Source organism: Acipenser ruthenus, chromosome 18 (genome assembly GCF_902713425.1).
Source record: "Acipenser ruthenus chromosome 18, fAciRut3.2 maternal haplotype, whole genome shotgun sequence".
In the NCBI taxonomy this organism is placed as follows: Eukaryota; Metazoa; Chordata; class Actinopteri; order Acipenseriformes; family Acipenseridae; genus Acipenser; species Acipenser ruthenus.
Genome location: NC_081206.1, coordinates 21,951,822 through 21,968,828, shown reverse-complemented (window position 1 = coordinate 21,968,828; position 17,007 = coordinate 21,951,822). Strand labels below are relative to the sequence as shown.

Genomic DNA, 17,007 nt, shown 5'->3' with positions numbered 1-17,007 from the left:
ACAGTTTTGCGATGGTATTTGCCAACTCATAAGCATACACTTAACCCATTAGAACATTCTTCATTGTGCAATGTCAAACATCTGCATTTTACAGATTTCAACTGTGCATTCAGATATATTATGGGACAAGAAATGTGAACTTGTATTTGTACAGTTGTACTCTTTTTATACTAATTGTTTAGTAAAGTGGATTTCTTTGGTATGTGAAATTTCTAGATTCACTGTAATATATATGATGAAATGTTTCAAATATGTATAAATAAGAGATCAAAGTTGAAAAGTATATTAAATTAGGAGTATAGTGCTCGATATCTGCAGATTGTAAGACTAGTGATGTCACAATCCAAATACAACAGGCCGATAATATACAGTAAATGTATCTTTGTGGAGCTAATTTCATTTTAATCTGGATAAAACTTAATTCATATGTATTACAAAACTCATCTTAGTACTATATAAATGTATCTGTTTGGGCGTGCTATTATTATCGCACGGGGTCCATTCAAGTAGCCATTTGTTTGATTGTGGCATGTAAACTATACCAAAGAGTAGCATAATAGGAATACATTCATTTATGAATCCCACAGCAATTTTGCAGTGTTATGTTCTGCTTAATATCTCTGTAATAGCTCATAACTAGAGGCACATGGTAGTCCCTCAGGCTAAAGCTCTTTCTTCTAAATACCTTTCAAAGCACTTAGCCATAAAAAGAGCATTCGCCTTGCAGCAATTCTGTTTTGAATCACAACCAATTTTAAACAGATACACTAACAACAGTTCTGTAAGTGTTCCTTGGTACAGTCATATAACGGTAAAGCCTACATTTTTTAATATACAAATATATTGCACCACTTTTTATGATAAAATGAACATCGAAGATATACTATTAAATGTCAATAGTCAATAAGATTATTTTGTCAAAAATGTGTCGTTTTCATACATGATCATAGCTAATAAAAATGTGATCTTTTTAACAAGATGCTTAATAGGCAATGTGCCTTCTACAGAGTGTTCACAACACAGAGAAATATAAAGTAGTCTTTCTAACAAATGCTAACTAAAACATATTCCTGTCTGTATTGCAGGTCTTTTTCTGTAAGCCAAACATTTTAGGAAGTGCTGTACATAATGCTTTGATCTGATCAACTCTCACTAATGACATTGAGAACAAAGGGATCATTTGATAGGCTGTAATGCATGGCAGTGACAGACCAGGCTTTTAAACAGATTAAGTATGTCCCTGGATCCACTGACTATTTTTAGAAAATTAAATTTTGGACATTATGGGAATCAGAGAATACCTAATTGCCCTAAACACATTTTATAAGCATGGACCAATGCAGAACAGTTGCAAAGCAAGTACAAAGGCACATTTGTAAGACAAAAATGACATTAGTACAATATTATTTAATTAGTTACTATATAACATATTTGTTTATTAACATATCCTTAAACTAGTGTTTTGGGTATTATCCTATTGTACTGTACAATACGTTGCAAATATAATTTGTATATAATGTACCGGTATGTTTTTTTATTATCTGTTTTAGTTGAAGGGAAATATTTTCATACAGTAACAGAGTGTAGGTGGAACATTATTATTCCACTTGACAGCCTATTGTGCTCATTGAGAAATGAATCTTCCCCTGAAGTGCAGATAAGGTAGATGGAGAGCTCAGGCACGGCTTCATTTTTCATTCATGGATTCAAAGCCTGAGGCTATTTTTCATTATACACCGGACAAAACTAGCACAATAGATTATTAACCTTACCAAATTCAACCATTCTGCACTAAGGGGCAATGGTAGCGCAACGGCATTTACTATTGCATATATATACCTTTGGCAATAGTTTCATATTTTGGCATACCATTACAATGGTATGATCCAGTGGTATGATCCACTGAATCACCACAGTCGACTGAATTACCACAGTATCTTCATATCGTATCAGGTGAAATCCATTATGTTGCCATTGCTATGGCCTGTCTCTCTCCAGCTAAAACAGCCTCTATCAACTCACTTTCTCCTTGTATAGCATTGAATAGTTGTAAGGAAAATTTATATACAGTGTATGCAATATAGGTAGATAGATACAATGAGCTATCCTCAAAGATTTTTTTTAACTCCCAAATCATTATTAGGAAGGACAAAAACACCAAATATAATTCTAAAACTAATAAGACTTGCTTATATGCTACTTGATTCCTAAAGTTATTTCTGGTTTGTTAACTTTATTGGGTGCATTTTTCCTTTTTTTAGCAATCTTGTGAGAAACTTTTTTGAGTCTGAACATTAGTTAGTGTTACAACATATTACTCAAAGTATAATATATTTACCCTTTTTTCTTTTATTTTTTCATAACCTACAAAATAGTGGCTTAAAAAAAAACTATTTATTTTACACAGAACTGTAGTTCACACGTCAGGAGAGCAGTAGTTACCTGCTTCTCAGCTGGGTGCTGTGGACACCACGGCAACAGGCCAGTTCGCTACTGTAAGCGTTGCCATGTCAACCATCATAGCAGCGAGGTGGGAGCAGCAGCCGAGACCCACCTCTACCAGACGTCCCCCCCTCCTATCAACACTCGGGAGTGTGGAGCCGAGGAGCTGGTGTGCACTGTGGAGGCTGTCATCAGGTAATAGGAGCAGTGTAGTATAGTGGTAAAAATGAGAAACAGGAATGTAGTGCTACTTTAATTGCAATACAATGATCATGTGTAAAGGGCACCTACCATGGTAGAGCACATAGGTAGAAAGGTGTCACAGTGGTAACATTTTTATATTTTTATACAATTAGTATTAGACTTAAACATGCATTAAGCCTACAAATATACACACACAACTATTTATCACAAGCAGTAAACTGACCTTATTTAAGTGTGCTACCCAGAATACAGTACACTAACTACAGTAACATAACTTTGAGAACACTAATTAAGCAAGAGTGCTCACTGCACAAATATTGAAATGCTTAATTCACCATGTGTGCGTAAGACATGCAATAGTATGCTGCTACCCATATATGTGTTGTCCAGCAGCTGATTGCAGTATATTTTTTGTAAATGTTAGCTGTAAGCATTGGTGTGTTTCTGTTAGCCTGCTGAAGGAGGCTGAATTCCATGCAGAGCTGAGAGAGTACGAGATGAACCGCCGCAGACAGATGGGTCTGTCCTCCTCACACCACTCCCTGGACAACACAGACTTTGACAACAAAGACGATGACCAGCATGACCAGCGCCTCCTCAGCCAGTTCGGCATCTGGTTCCTGGTAAGAAACGTACCCACCAGGACCTGAGCATTTAGGGAGTTAACTAGAGTAAACTGCTGCTAACAGCCATGCCAAGTGTAAAAAAATATGTTTGTCAGTGTGCATAATAATAATAATAATAATAATAATAATAATAATAATAATAACATTACAAACATGAAGAAGTAAATGTCATTTCTAAACACAACTTATGAAAAAGAACAAGCAAATAGAGGCCCCACCTGGTCATTGTAGATATGTAGATAGATCTTTAAACGAGCACAGTACATTCAAACATATCTTACCAGACCAGATCACTGCAGTTATCTTTATAAACATGTCCCAATAACGCTTGAATCAGCTTGTCTGTTAAAGTTGCCCAGTGTCCCTTTCTCCAAAAATCCAAGCAGAACAAAAGGGTAGAGCCATAATTGAAACTAATTAAATACCCTATAAACCAATACAATTACATCTCTATCATGGGGGTACAACTATATATATGTATATATATATATAGAGAGAGAGAGAGAGAGAGAGAGAGAGAGAGAGAGAGAGAGAGAGAGAGAGAGAGAGAGAGAGAGAGAGAGAGAGAGAGAGAGGCTTCAGTGAGTTACAGGAAAATAATGCCATCTAGGGTTTCACAGAGAAATAAATGTGTGGTTACCATGGCATCAAAAGCCTATAAATACCTCCAAATGTTTTTTACCAAACACACTTTCCCAAAGGCATATCGACAAAGGCATATTGAAACATTGGGAAGTTGGCTCTTTGAGCTAAAACGTATATATATATATATATATATATATATATATATATATATATATATATATATATATATATATATATATAAAACATACAATTAAGGGTTTCATCTGTATAAGGTTATGATGGCATCTAAAATGTCTTGACATTAATGACTCATATTGAAATTTTTGTTTCTGGTAATCACTCTCCTTATAAATAAAAAAAAGCAGCAATTTCCTTTAACTTGTGGTGCCATAGACCCTGTTCTTATGTGTTTATGCTGTACTGCTTCAGAATTGTAGTTGTGGCAGCACATTGCTCACGGCAGCAACATGTCCACTTGATATCTCTGTTCACTGTACTAAACAAAGGAACCTGACAGAACAGTACTTGCCTTGTTATGTGTTATGTCATATTGATATTTCTGAAACCGACATATCAAGACCATACAGTAAAACAGATGTGCATCATATAGCGTGCAATAATTCATCCCAGGGGGTTTGGAAATATATTATCTGAAACCCAAGCATCAAGCAGTACCATGTCAGTAGACCACAAAACCACTGAAACAATTGAAATAACAATGAAACTGCAATACACATGTTCAGTACTTTATCTTTTCCCTTCCCTCTCCTCTCAAAAACACTGCATTTTATTTACAGTACTTTGAGCGATGATTTTATTGCATTTTACATACAGTACTCTGAGTTATGAGTGTATTGTTTGATCCCTAGTTTATTAACAGCTCACTTTATTATTGGCTATAATGTTCCTTAAGGTCATCTGTGTCTTTCATCAGTGGTAGCTGTCACTGCAAACATCACTGAAAAGTGGCTAACCTATAATGAGTGAGCAGTTTCAACCCAGGTTCTTATTGAGGGGCTGGGATTGAAATGGGTTCTGAGTCATGTCTTTGCTGTTGTTGTAGGTGAGCCTGTGCACGCCGAGTGAGAACACCCCCACAGAGAGCCTGGCCAGGCTGGTCAGCATGGTGTTCCAGTGGTTCCACTCCACCGCCTACATGATGGATGATGAGGTGGGGAGTCTGGTGGAGAAGCTCAAGCCTCAGTTTGTCACAAAGTGGCTGAAGACTGTGTGTGACGTGCGCTTTGACGTCATGGTCATGTGCCTGCTTCCCAAGCCGGTGGAGTTTGCTCGAGTAAGTGACACTCTTGACAGTATTTTGAAATAAATGCAGAAATCAAAAACAGCAGCTGCTTAAAGGGATATATACTCTATTTTTTTCCCCCTAACATTACATTTTGTAATACTTTAATATATGTTCTGTGTGACTGTCTATTGATGTCTCTGATTAGATAAGTATTTCCCTTACAAACTTTTATTCCAGCACAAAATCTTCTGAAAAGTCTTAAAAGCTGACACAGGCTTCAGTGTTTCAATAAACAGTGCCTTGCTGATATGTCTCCCTATTTTACTTACCCACCAGCTTTGAATAGTCAGAAGCATTCTTTTTGTTGGAATAGTTATTAAGCAAGGGAAATAATGATTTAATTAGAAACAACTACAGAGAACCATATAGAACTCATACAAGTGCTCCCCACAGTTACAAGGCCATGCTATTTGTGTTCCGCATTATAAAAAATGAAAGTTCCAGTGAAAAGTTAATGTAGAATATATAAAATCCCTTCAGCATGCTTATAAGACTGATTAATGAATGTGTTGATGAAGAAACACCTTCAAGTAAGTCTTGTTCGGTCAGGTTGGAGGGTACTGGGACAAGTCGTGCAACACAGTGATGCAGCTGAAGGAGGGTCTGAACCGGATCCTGTGCCTGATCCCCTACAACGTGATCAGCCAGCCTGTGTGGGAGTGCATCATGCCGGAGTGGCTGGAGGCCATCAGAACCGAGGTACCAGACAGTCAGCTCAAAGAGTTCCGTGAAGTGCTCAGGTAATATTAGCATTGTAATGCATTCCCTTAATGTTTTTGTAAATCTTCTGTCTGCTTGTTCTATGAATCTCTAGGTCAAGTTTACTCAAAGTTTAGTTTTGCAGTGTCATAAAACCATTCCATGTTATCATAATATAATTATTATTATTATTGGTGATTGATGTTTACAGAGTATATTACAAACCTAACAGGATTCAGTACTGTCAATAAAAGTATTATTTTTGCAGTAAAATGTTTGATATCGAGCTGTGTCCCCTGCCCTTTTCTATGGAGGAGATGTTTGGTTTCATAAATTGCCGCTTCTCTGGGTACCCAGCATCTGCACAGGAGCAGGCCCTGCTCTGGCTTCATGTAAGTACCAGGGTTACTCAGAAGAGCCCCCTCAATGATGAAACAGTCACCATTGATGAAGCTGAAATGTTTGTCTATTTGATTGAGTTATTCATGAAATAGTACAGTACCCATTAAAACACACACAATAATAAGTTATCTTTGTGTAGGTGTTATCAGAGCTGGATATAGTGGTGCCCCTGCAGTTGCTGATTGGAATGTTTTCAGATGGCGTGAACTCTGTCAAAGAATTAGCAAACCAGAGGAAGGCAAGGGCCAATGACCTGGCTGGAAACCTTGAGGCAAGGAGGGTAGGTACAGCTGTCCGAGCTTCTAAACAGTTCCTCACAAGGGTTTTTGTCCACAACTGTGAGTGGACTCCCTTTCTATAAACCTTGCTCTGTCTGTACCAGTAACCATTCTGCCCACCTTTCTATAATTCCTCCTTTCTTATTTAACTTTCCGTTGTTTTAAAATAAGTATGTTCAAGTTATGTTTTACAATCAGTGGACAGCAATTGTCAGCACAGTAAATTGTTGATTAATATAAGTTTAAAATTTAAACTTTTGATCAATAGTTATATTTGAGGTATCGACATTTCCCAAATTGAAGTGCACAAAAACAGCAAAGAACCAAGAGAGACAGTGGTAACCTTACTAGTTCTAATAAGAGGTTAAAACATTATTTTAAAGCCCTGTTTTCCAGTCTTTTAATCTCACAGCCTCCCCCTTACTTGCCCAGCCTCCCTTCCCTCTTTCTTACCTGTCTCTCCACTTGCTTGGTGCACAACTCTGTTCCTCGAGATCCATTTCCCTCTGGGTTTTCGTTCCAATCAGGGCCATGCAGGTTCAATTAACTAAGTTTGGAAAAAAGACCTGGACTGGAATAGGAATGAAGAGTCATAGTTGTGCCCCACTGTAATAATGAACGCCTCGGGATCAGTAGCTGTAGTAGCTCTGTTCTTCCTCCCATGCAGGTGAGCGTGGTGTCAGATCCAGGGCGTCACGGGCAGCACAACACACTGAGCCCCTTCCCCAGCCCCTTCCCCAGCCCTCTGCGCTGCAGCCCCTTCCGCCGCAGCCCCTTCAAGCACTTGAGCCATGCTGCCGGACACCGCACCCTCGACCTGGACTGTGAAGAGGACGACATGAACCTTAACTGCTTCATCCTCATGTTTGACCTCATCCTCAAGCAGGTAAGAGAACATGCAAGGCTTTAGTGTCAACCTGAGAATAAAAACCATCCTCATACAGCTAACTGAGAACTTCAAGTCCCATCATCTAAAAGTTAAATCCCAACATCCTTAAAAATACACACATAAGTCTTATCTTCTAAGAGGTACCATTTTACCATCTTGGATTTTGATCTTGAAAGATACTGTATCGCTTGTTACTACTACTTGAATGTTAAAGGGGTCATGGAAAAGTATGTAAATCTTACTGTTGTGCACTTCAGATTAAGAAAACACTTGGTTTAATAGCATGTACGAAAAGGCCCCAAAAAGAAATTTCGTGTGAAATGAAATGTGGTCTTAATTAAATGAGCTCTTATTATTGTGTCTGTGGCTTTCACAGCTCTTGCAAATGCTCTCTGAACCGGTTATAAGACATTTGATGGGTGTCTTTGGCTGCCAAATACATATGAGAATGTGGCTGTTCCCAAATTAGATAATTGGTGCTAATTGGGAACAGCCACATGCTATAAAAGAGAACTAAAAGCCACATTAAGGGGCAGCAGTTAGGGAGAGAGACATGTGTCTGTGTAGGGCTCCAGCTCACTGTAATAGTTTTACTTGGATGAGGATTTATTTATTTTTTTAAACTGCCTGCAGTACCACTCTGACCTCCAAGTGGCGATCGTGTCCCACTTCTGACACCATGTGTGACAAGATGGTTGAATGTAAACAAGAAGCTCAGAGACGGTAGATTGCAGTTTTAAGCGCCAGAGCGCATATTTATTCAAATAATACAAAAAGAAAGCTCACAGAGCAAAATAAAGGTTTAAGCAAAACAATCACGCACCGCAAAATCAAAAAGAAAATTGTCACCCAAGTAAAACTATTACAGTGCGCTGGAGCCCAACACAGACATGTGGCTCTCTCCCCGCTGCCCCTTAATGGGGCTTTTAGCTCTCTTTTATATCATGTGGCTGTTCCCAATTAGCACCAATTATCTAATTTGGGAACAGCCACATGCTCACATGTATTTGGCAGGGATAGGAATTAACCCCATCCCTGCCAACCACCACCACCAACACACAAACAAAACACTATTTACAAGCAGGGCTCTGCCCTGCCACAATCCCTCAAACTAAACCAGAGAGCACCTAAGAAAACCTGGAATAATGCAAAACATATTGTATCTCTATTTTACAATAGATAAACACTGAACAGAATTATTTAAATGTGTATTGCAGATGGAGCTACAAGATGACGGAGTGACCCTTGGTCTTGACAACAGTCTGTCCAAAGACATTATCAGCATCATCAACAACGTGTTCCAGGCTCCCTGGGGTGGCTCCCACACCTGCCAGAAGGATGAGAAGGCGGTCGAGTGCAACCTCTGCCAGTCCAGCATCCTCTGCTACCAGCTGGCATGCGAGCTCTTGGAGAGACTGGCACCAAAGGAAGAGATCCGATTGGTGGTGAGCAGCTTGTAGATTTGATTGGGGTTTAGGTCAGTAGTTGAGTCACACCACTCCCACAGCTCTATTGCTCAGTAATGTGGGAGTGGTATAAACGTAATACAGTTTCACTAAGTGCATGTTACATAAGCTACTGTAAAAAACACTGTTTATTATTTTGAAACCTCCAAAAAATGGTGCAAGAAGGGAGGTGTAATAAAATGTAGCCCAACATTTATTCTCATTAAAGGGCTGTATATTCACTCTACTTGTTATTTTCTTTGATTAGAGATAAAACACAAGTCAACTACAGTTGAATCACAGGGTGACCACAAACCCAGAACCTGACCTCCAAGACAAAGGCAGAAGCTGTAATATCTCTCATGGCTTCCTTCTAGGAGCCCACAGACACCCTGGAGGACAGCCTCATCTTCCCTCGACCGGAGTTCACCATTGGAACTGAAGTAGAGGAGGAGAATCTGACAAGCAAACAAGGAGGCAACCCTGGAAACAAAAGCGGCTCCACTGAGAAACTTAGTACGTATCCAACAGAGAAATCAGCATCAGAGATCATGAAACATTTAGGGGCTGACTGGATGATGGCAAAATAGTTATGGTTAAAAATCCTACAAGTTCTCTGTCCTTTTAATAAAGATAAGGGTAGGGTAATAAAACAAAATGTCATATTTTACATTGCTTTGAGAATTTTAATGATCATGAATTGTTGCCAATGTGAAAAGGAAAATCTATTTCATTAATTTTACTAAATCTTACTTGTTTTAAGACTAGACCCCACTGGCCTATGCTATGAATCACAGTTGTAATAAATCATTCTAGTGATTTAGATAAACAGGCAGCTGCCCAGTGGTGGTTCATTATTTCAATACCACTCTCATTTCAAAGATCTCAGGCCATTCCAATGACAATCACTGTCCTCTCACAGTTTTTTTTTTTTAATCAATTTATTTGTGATATGTTCTGTGTATTTAATTCAATTTTTATATCCATTTTAAGACACAGATAATCATTAACTGCAAACAGCAATGACAGGCTCTTTTTTTACGTTTCCCAGCTATGAAGAATAATGCTGACAAGAAATTCTCATACCAGCAACTGCCTGTTACCTTAAAGCTGATCTATACAATACTGCAGGTAGGAAGAAATGCTTTGTAGTGTTTAATAGGTTAATTTATTTGCCATACATGATTTATAATAAAAAGCATGTCAGCAGGACAAGCTTATTTTTTGTGTTATTTTGAACAATGTTCAGTAAATTGAGTCATGTTTTTTATTTATTTTCTTGATAAATGAATTAATAATATATATATATATATATATATATATATATATATATATATATATATATATATATATATATATATAATTACTCTCCCTGAAGACCTCTGACCCCCTACTGTCCATCCCTGAGTAAAAATCTCCAAGATGATGTATCACCAGGCGCCATGCCTTTCAGAGTCATTGTGTTCACTGGTTTCCTATATCTGTATTTTAACTCACAGGAAATGCCCAAGTTCGAGGAACCCGACATTCTCTTCAATATGCTGAACTGTTTGAAGATTCTCTGTCTTCACGGAGAATGCCTATACACTGCCCGAAAGGATCACCCACACTTTCTAGCATACACCCAGGACAAGATGTTGATTCCAAGGTACACATGCACTGATGAAACAAATAGATTTTAAAACAAACTCAAAACTGAAATGTTGTTTTAGCTGCTGTACTGAAAGCCTGCCAACTCAATGCAATAGTTCTACAAATGATCCTATTGTGCGATTATGACTTAATCTATTTAAGTCATCTATTTAATAAAATACCAGTCTCAAACATTTTGGAATGAAAGATTTCTAACGCTAGCAGTAATTGTCAATAATCCTTAACATTAGGGCTTTAAAAAAAAAAAAAGACTGATCAAACAACATGGAAAATGCATTCGTTATGTCTGGTACTACCCATCCTTGGTGCAGTAAATGCACCCCTAATATACACCATGTTTTAAAGTGAGCAGACGGGAAAGCCAGCTTGTAGGTGACATGTCTCTCTTTCCACAGTCTGTGGCGGGTGCTCACCTCAGAGTTCTCCCAGCTGGCCTCGCTGGCTGTTCCACAGCTGCTCCATGCCCTCTCTCTGCCCCACGGGGCCGATATCTTCTGGGGCATTGTCAACAGCAACTTTAACAGCAAGGACTGGAAAAAGCGCTTTGAAGCAGGTAAGGCACCAGCTTGAGATTCCCTGCACACTCCTACAGGGTCCTGTGCAAATCCTTCAGGGTGCCATTGAATTCATCTATGACCAAAAAAAAAAAAAAAAAAAAATCAGAGGGAAATCTATGTAAGAAACTAAGTAGAAAAATGGTTAATGCCTTTTCTATAGGAATGCTGCTGAAATCTTTATCTATAGAATCCATTAGAAAAAAAAAAAAAAACATTTAGCAAGACTATATTAAAAGTCATTGTAAAAAAAGGTCAAATTGACTGGATCATTTATCTTTTTGAACAGTTTACAGTTTTGTTTCTTGTTCGTTCCGTGTTTGTATGTGTTATTTATTTTTATTTTTTTTCTGGTTTGTATGTGTTTTGAACTTCAGGGCCACCGTACCTTATATTAGAGAATGCACTAGAAGCAACTTGAGGAGAGGTCACTTACAGTATAATCATATCATTTAAGTGTAACAGCAGATGTTAACAACAACTGTTAGAGTAACCTTATTACATTCAGCAGGTGTTTGCACTTTTGTTGGAGTTTAATTAATATTATTACAGACCAAGATAATGTTTGTGCTCTGTGTCTGAAGGTCCCTTATTGTATGCTGCTATTGGTGTGCATTGCTAACTCCTTAATTACAGAACACTACACTTTCTAAAATCACAATTCTAATGGATGCAGAGGCTTTAGATTGCTTAGAATGCCATGGTCTTGCATCCTGCTACCATGGTTACCTAAGCAGATGCTGGCATTAATCCCAGCTCAGCCACTGGCTTGCTCTGTGTGTGTGTGTGTGTGTGTGTGACTTTGAGGAAAATGACCCTGTCTCTGTGCCTCTGTCCCTCTTGGAACTTAATAATAATTTCCTTATAATACGTTAATAAAGTCAATAAGATGTCAAAAAAATATAGCAAGCTTTGTCGGAAGGAGGACGGGCTGCAGAGCGGCAAGTGTTTCTTTGCAGAAATGATTTGCGACTGACCCAATTTTTGTGAAGAGGACACCATTTAAAAGCACAGCCATCCTCTTCTGTTGTGTGTCATTAAAATAGAACCCAGAAGCTTAGATTGCTACATGTGTTGATAATAAGATAGAGATTTAAAGTAAATAAAGTATAACAGGAGCAGCTTGCTTTTCCTTTAGTCTTACTGCCATCATGTGGTGACAAACTGGAAAGCACATAAAGAAACCAGACTATTGTTTTATAGATCCATGACTAACAGTATTATTCCTTGAATAATAATGTTTGCCTGTAACAAAGAACAAAAATATATATATATATATATATATATATATAGACTTTTGCACCATATACTCCACAAACAAATCTGTATGGGCTACTGAGATCATAATATGTTATACTTAAGAAATGCTGAATAGTGCTGGTTGTATATCAAGGAAACTAACCTCTAATTTCCAAAGCTCTAACACAAACATTTAAAAACAACAAAGCAATTTTTCTTGCTTGCCTGTACCTTTAAATGATGTTATGCTCAATTAATGTGTCTAAAAGAGGATTTAGAACAAGTTATATTCCAGTAATACTCTAAATTGAATCTGCACAGCAGGCCTGGTTTGATGGTCCCTGATGTTGTGTTTGTTGTGACAGTGGAGAGAGTGGCAGTGCTCTGCCGGTTCCTGGACATCGTCTCTGTGACTAAGAACCACCTGCTGAAGTACTCTCTGGCTCACGCTTTCTGCTGTTTCCTGGCAGCGGTGGAGGATGTTAATCCTGCCGTGGCAACGCGGGCCAGGTTGCTGCTGGACACCATCAAGAGACCAGCTTTGCAGGCAGGTTACTCCAGGGGGGAGAAGGCAAGGCACAGGTGTTCTTAATGGACCAAAAAGAGGGGAGACAGTGTAAACTTGTTTGGGCTGTAGTAAAAATCAGGGCAATGAAAATTTCAGAATATTTCACAGTAACAAAGTAACAAGCTAAGGTGTTCAGGAAATTGAATACACAGAATTATAATAGCTACAGATTAAACTACTGACTTAAAACTACTTTAACCTAACCAACATCTTGAGAACATCGCAAGAACAGATTTTGCTAAGTGAATTTAATCCCTCTGTGTGGCTTCAAACTGACTTCTACTTAAGTTTATGAGTGGTCTGGATTTTTTGGGATGTTTGTTTATTCTGGTGATCACAGTCCATGCAGAACATTTCCCTATGTTCCCAATATTAAATGACCATTTTACTGCCTCTCCTTATGCCTTAATGCTACACTCTTACTAATCTGCTGCTGTTTGTACGAATATGCAGTTTCGTTGCAGTTTTTCTTATGGGAAGACACCAGTGTCATTGTTTTGTTATATTTATTTCAAAATGCACTGTATAGTGTAAGTTATAAAGGTGTCTAATTCCTGCGCTGACTACCAGAGCCCATTTATTTAGCGGAGGATCAATACAAATGATGTCTAGTCTATGCCAGTAAGTGTGTGCCCGGAGCTATGTTATTCCTCTCTCCCCGTGCAGGGTCTGTGCCTCTGCCTGGATTTCCAGTTCGACACTGTCGTGAAGGATCGACCCACTATTCTAAGCAAGCTGCTGCTGCTTCACTTCCTCAAACAAGACATCCCTGCACTCAGCTGGGAGTTCTTCGTCAACCGCTTTGACACACTATCCCTGGAGGCTCAGCTACACCTTGACTGCAACAAAGAATTCCCATTTCCAACAAGTGTGTATATTTATTATTATTTATGTATTTATTTATTTATTTATTTATTTATTAGTGTTGTATTTATTTATATTCAAGCAAAGTATTTACATTAAATAATTAAGCACTATTTATTTTTTGACATGATAAAAAATACAGGTTAATTTAACAGAATCCAACAACTATTAATTCAAGGTCTTCTAAATCACTCCCAAGTTATTTGTTTTATAAATGTAGTACATTAATGTGGAATTTCCTCCTTTCAGTCAGACTGGAGTCAATATTTTGGAAAATAAATCTTTCACAGAAAATCTGAGGAACTTTTAAAGATATGTGGGGATTTAGGAGGGCGCTGAAGTAATGCCTTTTGCATTACCCGTTTACAGCTCACAAATATACTGTAGTTGCCATAGCATGGTAATTATGTACTTGGTCAGGGTTCTTAAATCATTGCCCCCCACCCCCCCCGTCCCCCCCTCAGCTATCACAGCAGTCCGGACCAATGTGGCTAACCTGAGCGACGTGGCCATGTGGAAAATCAAGAGGGCGCGCTTCGCACGGAACCGTCAGAAGAGCGTGCGCTCCCTCCGAGACAGTGTGAAGGGCCTCACCGAGTCAAAGAGAGCCCACTCACTGCCTGAGACACTGAGCAGCAGACGTGAGTCCAGTCTGCATGCCTGCCTTTCCTCGTACTCCGGCTCCTCTTTCATGCCTTTCTTCTGTTTCTGTCACTATTACAATCACACTTCTGTGTTTCTTTTCCTTACTCTTTTTCACTTCAATTTTCTCTTCCTCTGTCATATAAAACTATAAGACATGACTTGCCTTCTTCAGTATCTTCTTCTCTCTCTCTCTGTTCTCTCTTCACTGTCCTTCTCTATGACTCAGAAACATGTGCATCATCGATTGACTGAAGATCTTAAACCTTTACTGTTTGGGGATGGTGTATTGTATTGAAAAAACACGATTGGAATAACATTAATGCTATATTGAGGTAAAGGGTAAAATGATGGGTTATAGAAAATCTGTGCTGGTACATTTATAACACAGGTACCATATATGCCATTTAATTGAACTTCCAGCCCTAACAATTGCTAAACCTTGTGTTTTTTTTTTTTTTTTAGCTCTGAGACTAACAAGGCATGAGCAGTCAGCTCCAACTCTTGGAGATATGATAGACCATGTACTGCCAGGTAAATAAAGTCCATTCTTATTGTCCTAAATATATAGTGGAAACCATTAATCATTAACATTTATTCGTGTACAATATATAAAAAAAGTTATAATCAGCATGGATTTGTACCACTGGCAAATTACCTCCACTACACTCTCTCCCTCTAGTGCACCTTAAAGCACATTGATGGGTGTGACGAGAGAGGAAACCCCACCTCCTCATTACCTGTGCCTGTTGATTGTCAAGTTTCCAATGCTATCAATGCAATACTTTTTTATAAGCAAATAGTGATACCCAAAAACAGGCCACTATCTTTTTTTATTTTCAAGTTGTGGCTTGTGACCTCCAGTGGTAAGCATCAGATGGTGGTGGTGTTCTAAAAATCTGCATGTGGCCTTTTCATATCTCTGTTCAGGCACAGTTTTAACACCATCCTTGGTACTGTATATAATGACTATTTATCGCTTCCCTTAGGCAAGAGCACCTCTGAGGACGACACCATGATCAAGGATCCTCTCCCTGAGGATGCTGGGATTGACCATCAGACGGTGCATCACCTGATCACAGTGCTGATGAAGTTCATGGCAAAGGATAAGAGCAGCGCTGAGGTGGACATTGGCAGCGCTAAGGCATTCAACACAGTCAAGAGGCACTTGTATGTGCTGCTGGGCTACGACCAGCAGGAGGGCTGCTTTATGATTGCACCGCAGAAGATGAGGACCTCCACCTGCTTTAATGCGTTCATCGCCGGCATCTCCCAGGTAACCGGCCATTGGGTTTTCTACAGCCATCCTCATTAGGGAAATAAATATAGCACTCTGTGAATGTTCATGGAGTATTCTGTTTATATAACAAATATAATGTACAGAAGAGAAAGCAGATGAATACTTTCCTTAGATCAACCTCTGCACCTGCTTAGCAACGCATTCATTTAGAACAGTGACATTCTGTAGCTGTATTTGAAGGAATGCACGATTCAGAGACGATTGTAGAGTGCACAAAAAATAGTACAAATTATTAATCGCTGGAACTCTCAAATTTACATTTGTCACATTTATGGAAACTTTTTCCATTGCATTGGCCATTTAGCACTTTAAAAATACAGATTCAAACAAGAAACCACCCCAAAAATTGGGGCTACCAAGTTGTTTATCTTCTAAAAAACATTTGTAATAAAAATCAGTGCAGTTTCATTTACAAACCAGTCCATGCAATCAAACATTCTTAATATCATTTGTGCACGGTCTAGGATTGAAAAAGTTTGACAAGGAAGCATAGCCTAAATGTACAAATGTGTTTTATGTTGCTTTGAGCTGTTTAAATGTTGTTATAAATATTGAGAGGCGTCTTATTCAACTGCTTAATTAACCTAAAAGTCAAATCAAATGACTAAGCTAAATGAACATTCACATGTAGCGGGCACATTTATAAGTTCTGGCATTGTAATCGAATGATAGGTGCCAAAGAGGCTTTAAATAAGCCATAGTGTTAACTGCCCATCACTCATTATAGGTGATGGACTACAATATCCACATGGGGAAGCATCTCTTACCCCTGGTGGTGCAGGTTCTCAAGTACTGCACCTGCCCCCAGCTGCGCCACTACTTCCAGCAGCCCCCCCGCTGCTCCCTGTGGTCACTGCGGCCACACATCAGACAGATGTGGCTCAAGACTCTGCTGGTGGTTCTCTACAAGGTAAAAGATCATGTCACAGTTAATGGTAATGTTAAAGGTGTGATGGACAATCTATGATACATTTGTTTCATGCCTTTTTTACTATGCAGTTTGAAATGGACCAAGGATAAAAATGGAAATTGTTACCAGTACTCTTAACATAACAAAGAACTGACATTTCATAATTAAGAAAAAAAAAGTTATTTTTTTATAAATACACAAATATTTTTTTTTCCTAAAGAATTATAAAACCATAAATAATTATTTGCACTTCCGTGGGTAAATTTAATTCTGCTATAAATTTTTTAAAATAGGTTTGTACCATATATTTACATTTTATTTAAGTTTTAAATGCTGCAGTCTAATTTAAAAGGCTGCATTGTTTTCCAGTTTGATTTTTTTCACCATTTAAATGTGTGTCT

At 38.4% G+C, this 17,007-nt stretch overlaps 1 protein-coding gene across 2 annotated transcripts in view; it reads left to right on the top strand.

Annotated features, from left to right (window-relative positions):
* LOC117425096 (protein unc-79 homolog) overlaps window positions 1-17,007 on the top strand; it is a 51,430-nt gene that overhangs the window by 15,649 nt on the left and 18,774 nt on the right. For both annotated transcript variants that reach the window (XM_058991526.1, XM_058991525.1), the window contains exons 12-29: window positions 2,408-2,637; window positions 3,098-3,269; window positions 4,921-5,151; window positions 5,713-5,903; window positions 6,131-6,254; window positions 6,404-6,544; window positions 7,210-7,428; window positions 8,649-8,876; window positions 9,254-9,392; window positions 9,928-10,007; window positions 10,376-10,524; window positions 10,925-11,082; window positions 12,688-12,869; window positions 13,557-13,758; window positions 14,219-14,395; window positions 14,862-14,930; window positions 15,386-15,672; window positions 16,424-16,606. In XM_058991526.1, the coding sequence (XP_058847509.1) occupies window positions 2,408-2,637; window positions 3,098-3,269; window positions 4,921-5,151; window positions 5,713-5,903; window positions 6,131-6,254; window positions 6,404-6,544; window positions 7,210-7,428; window positions 8,649-8,876; window positions 9,254-9,392; window positions 9,928-10,007; window positions 10,376-10,524; window positions 10,925-11,082; window positions 12,688-12,869; window positions 13,557-13,758; window positions 14,219-14,395; window positions 14,862-14,930; window positions 15,386-15,672; window positions 16,424-16,606 (3,162 nt within the window). The remainder of the gene's footprint in view (window positions 1-2,407; window positions 2,638-3,097; window positions 3,270-4,920; window positions 5,152-5,712; window positions 5,904-6,130; window positions 6,255-6,403; window positions 6,545-7,209; window positions 7,429-8,648; window positions 8,877-9,253; window positions 9,393-9,927; window positions 10,008-10,375; window positions 10,525-10,924; window positions 11,083-12,687; window positions 12,870-13,556; window positions 13,759-14,218; window positions 14,396-14,861; window positions 14,931-15,385; window positions 15,673-16,423; window positions 16,607-17,007) is intronic.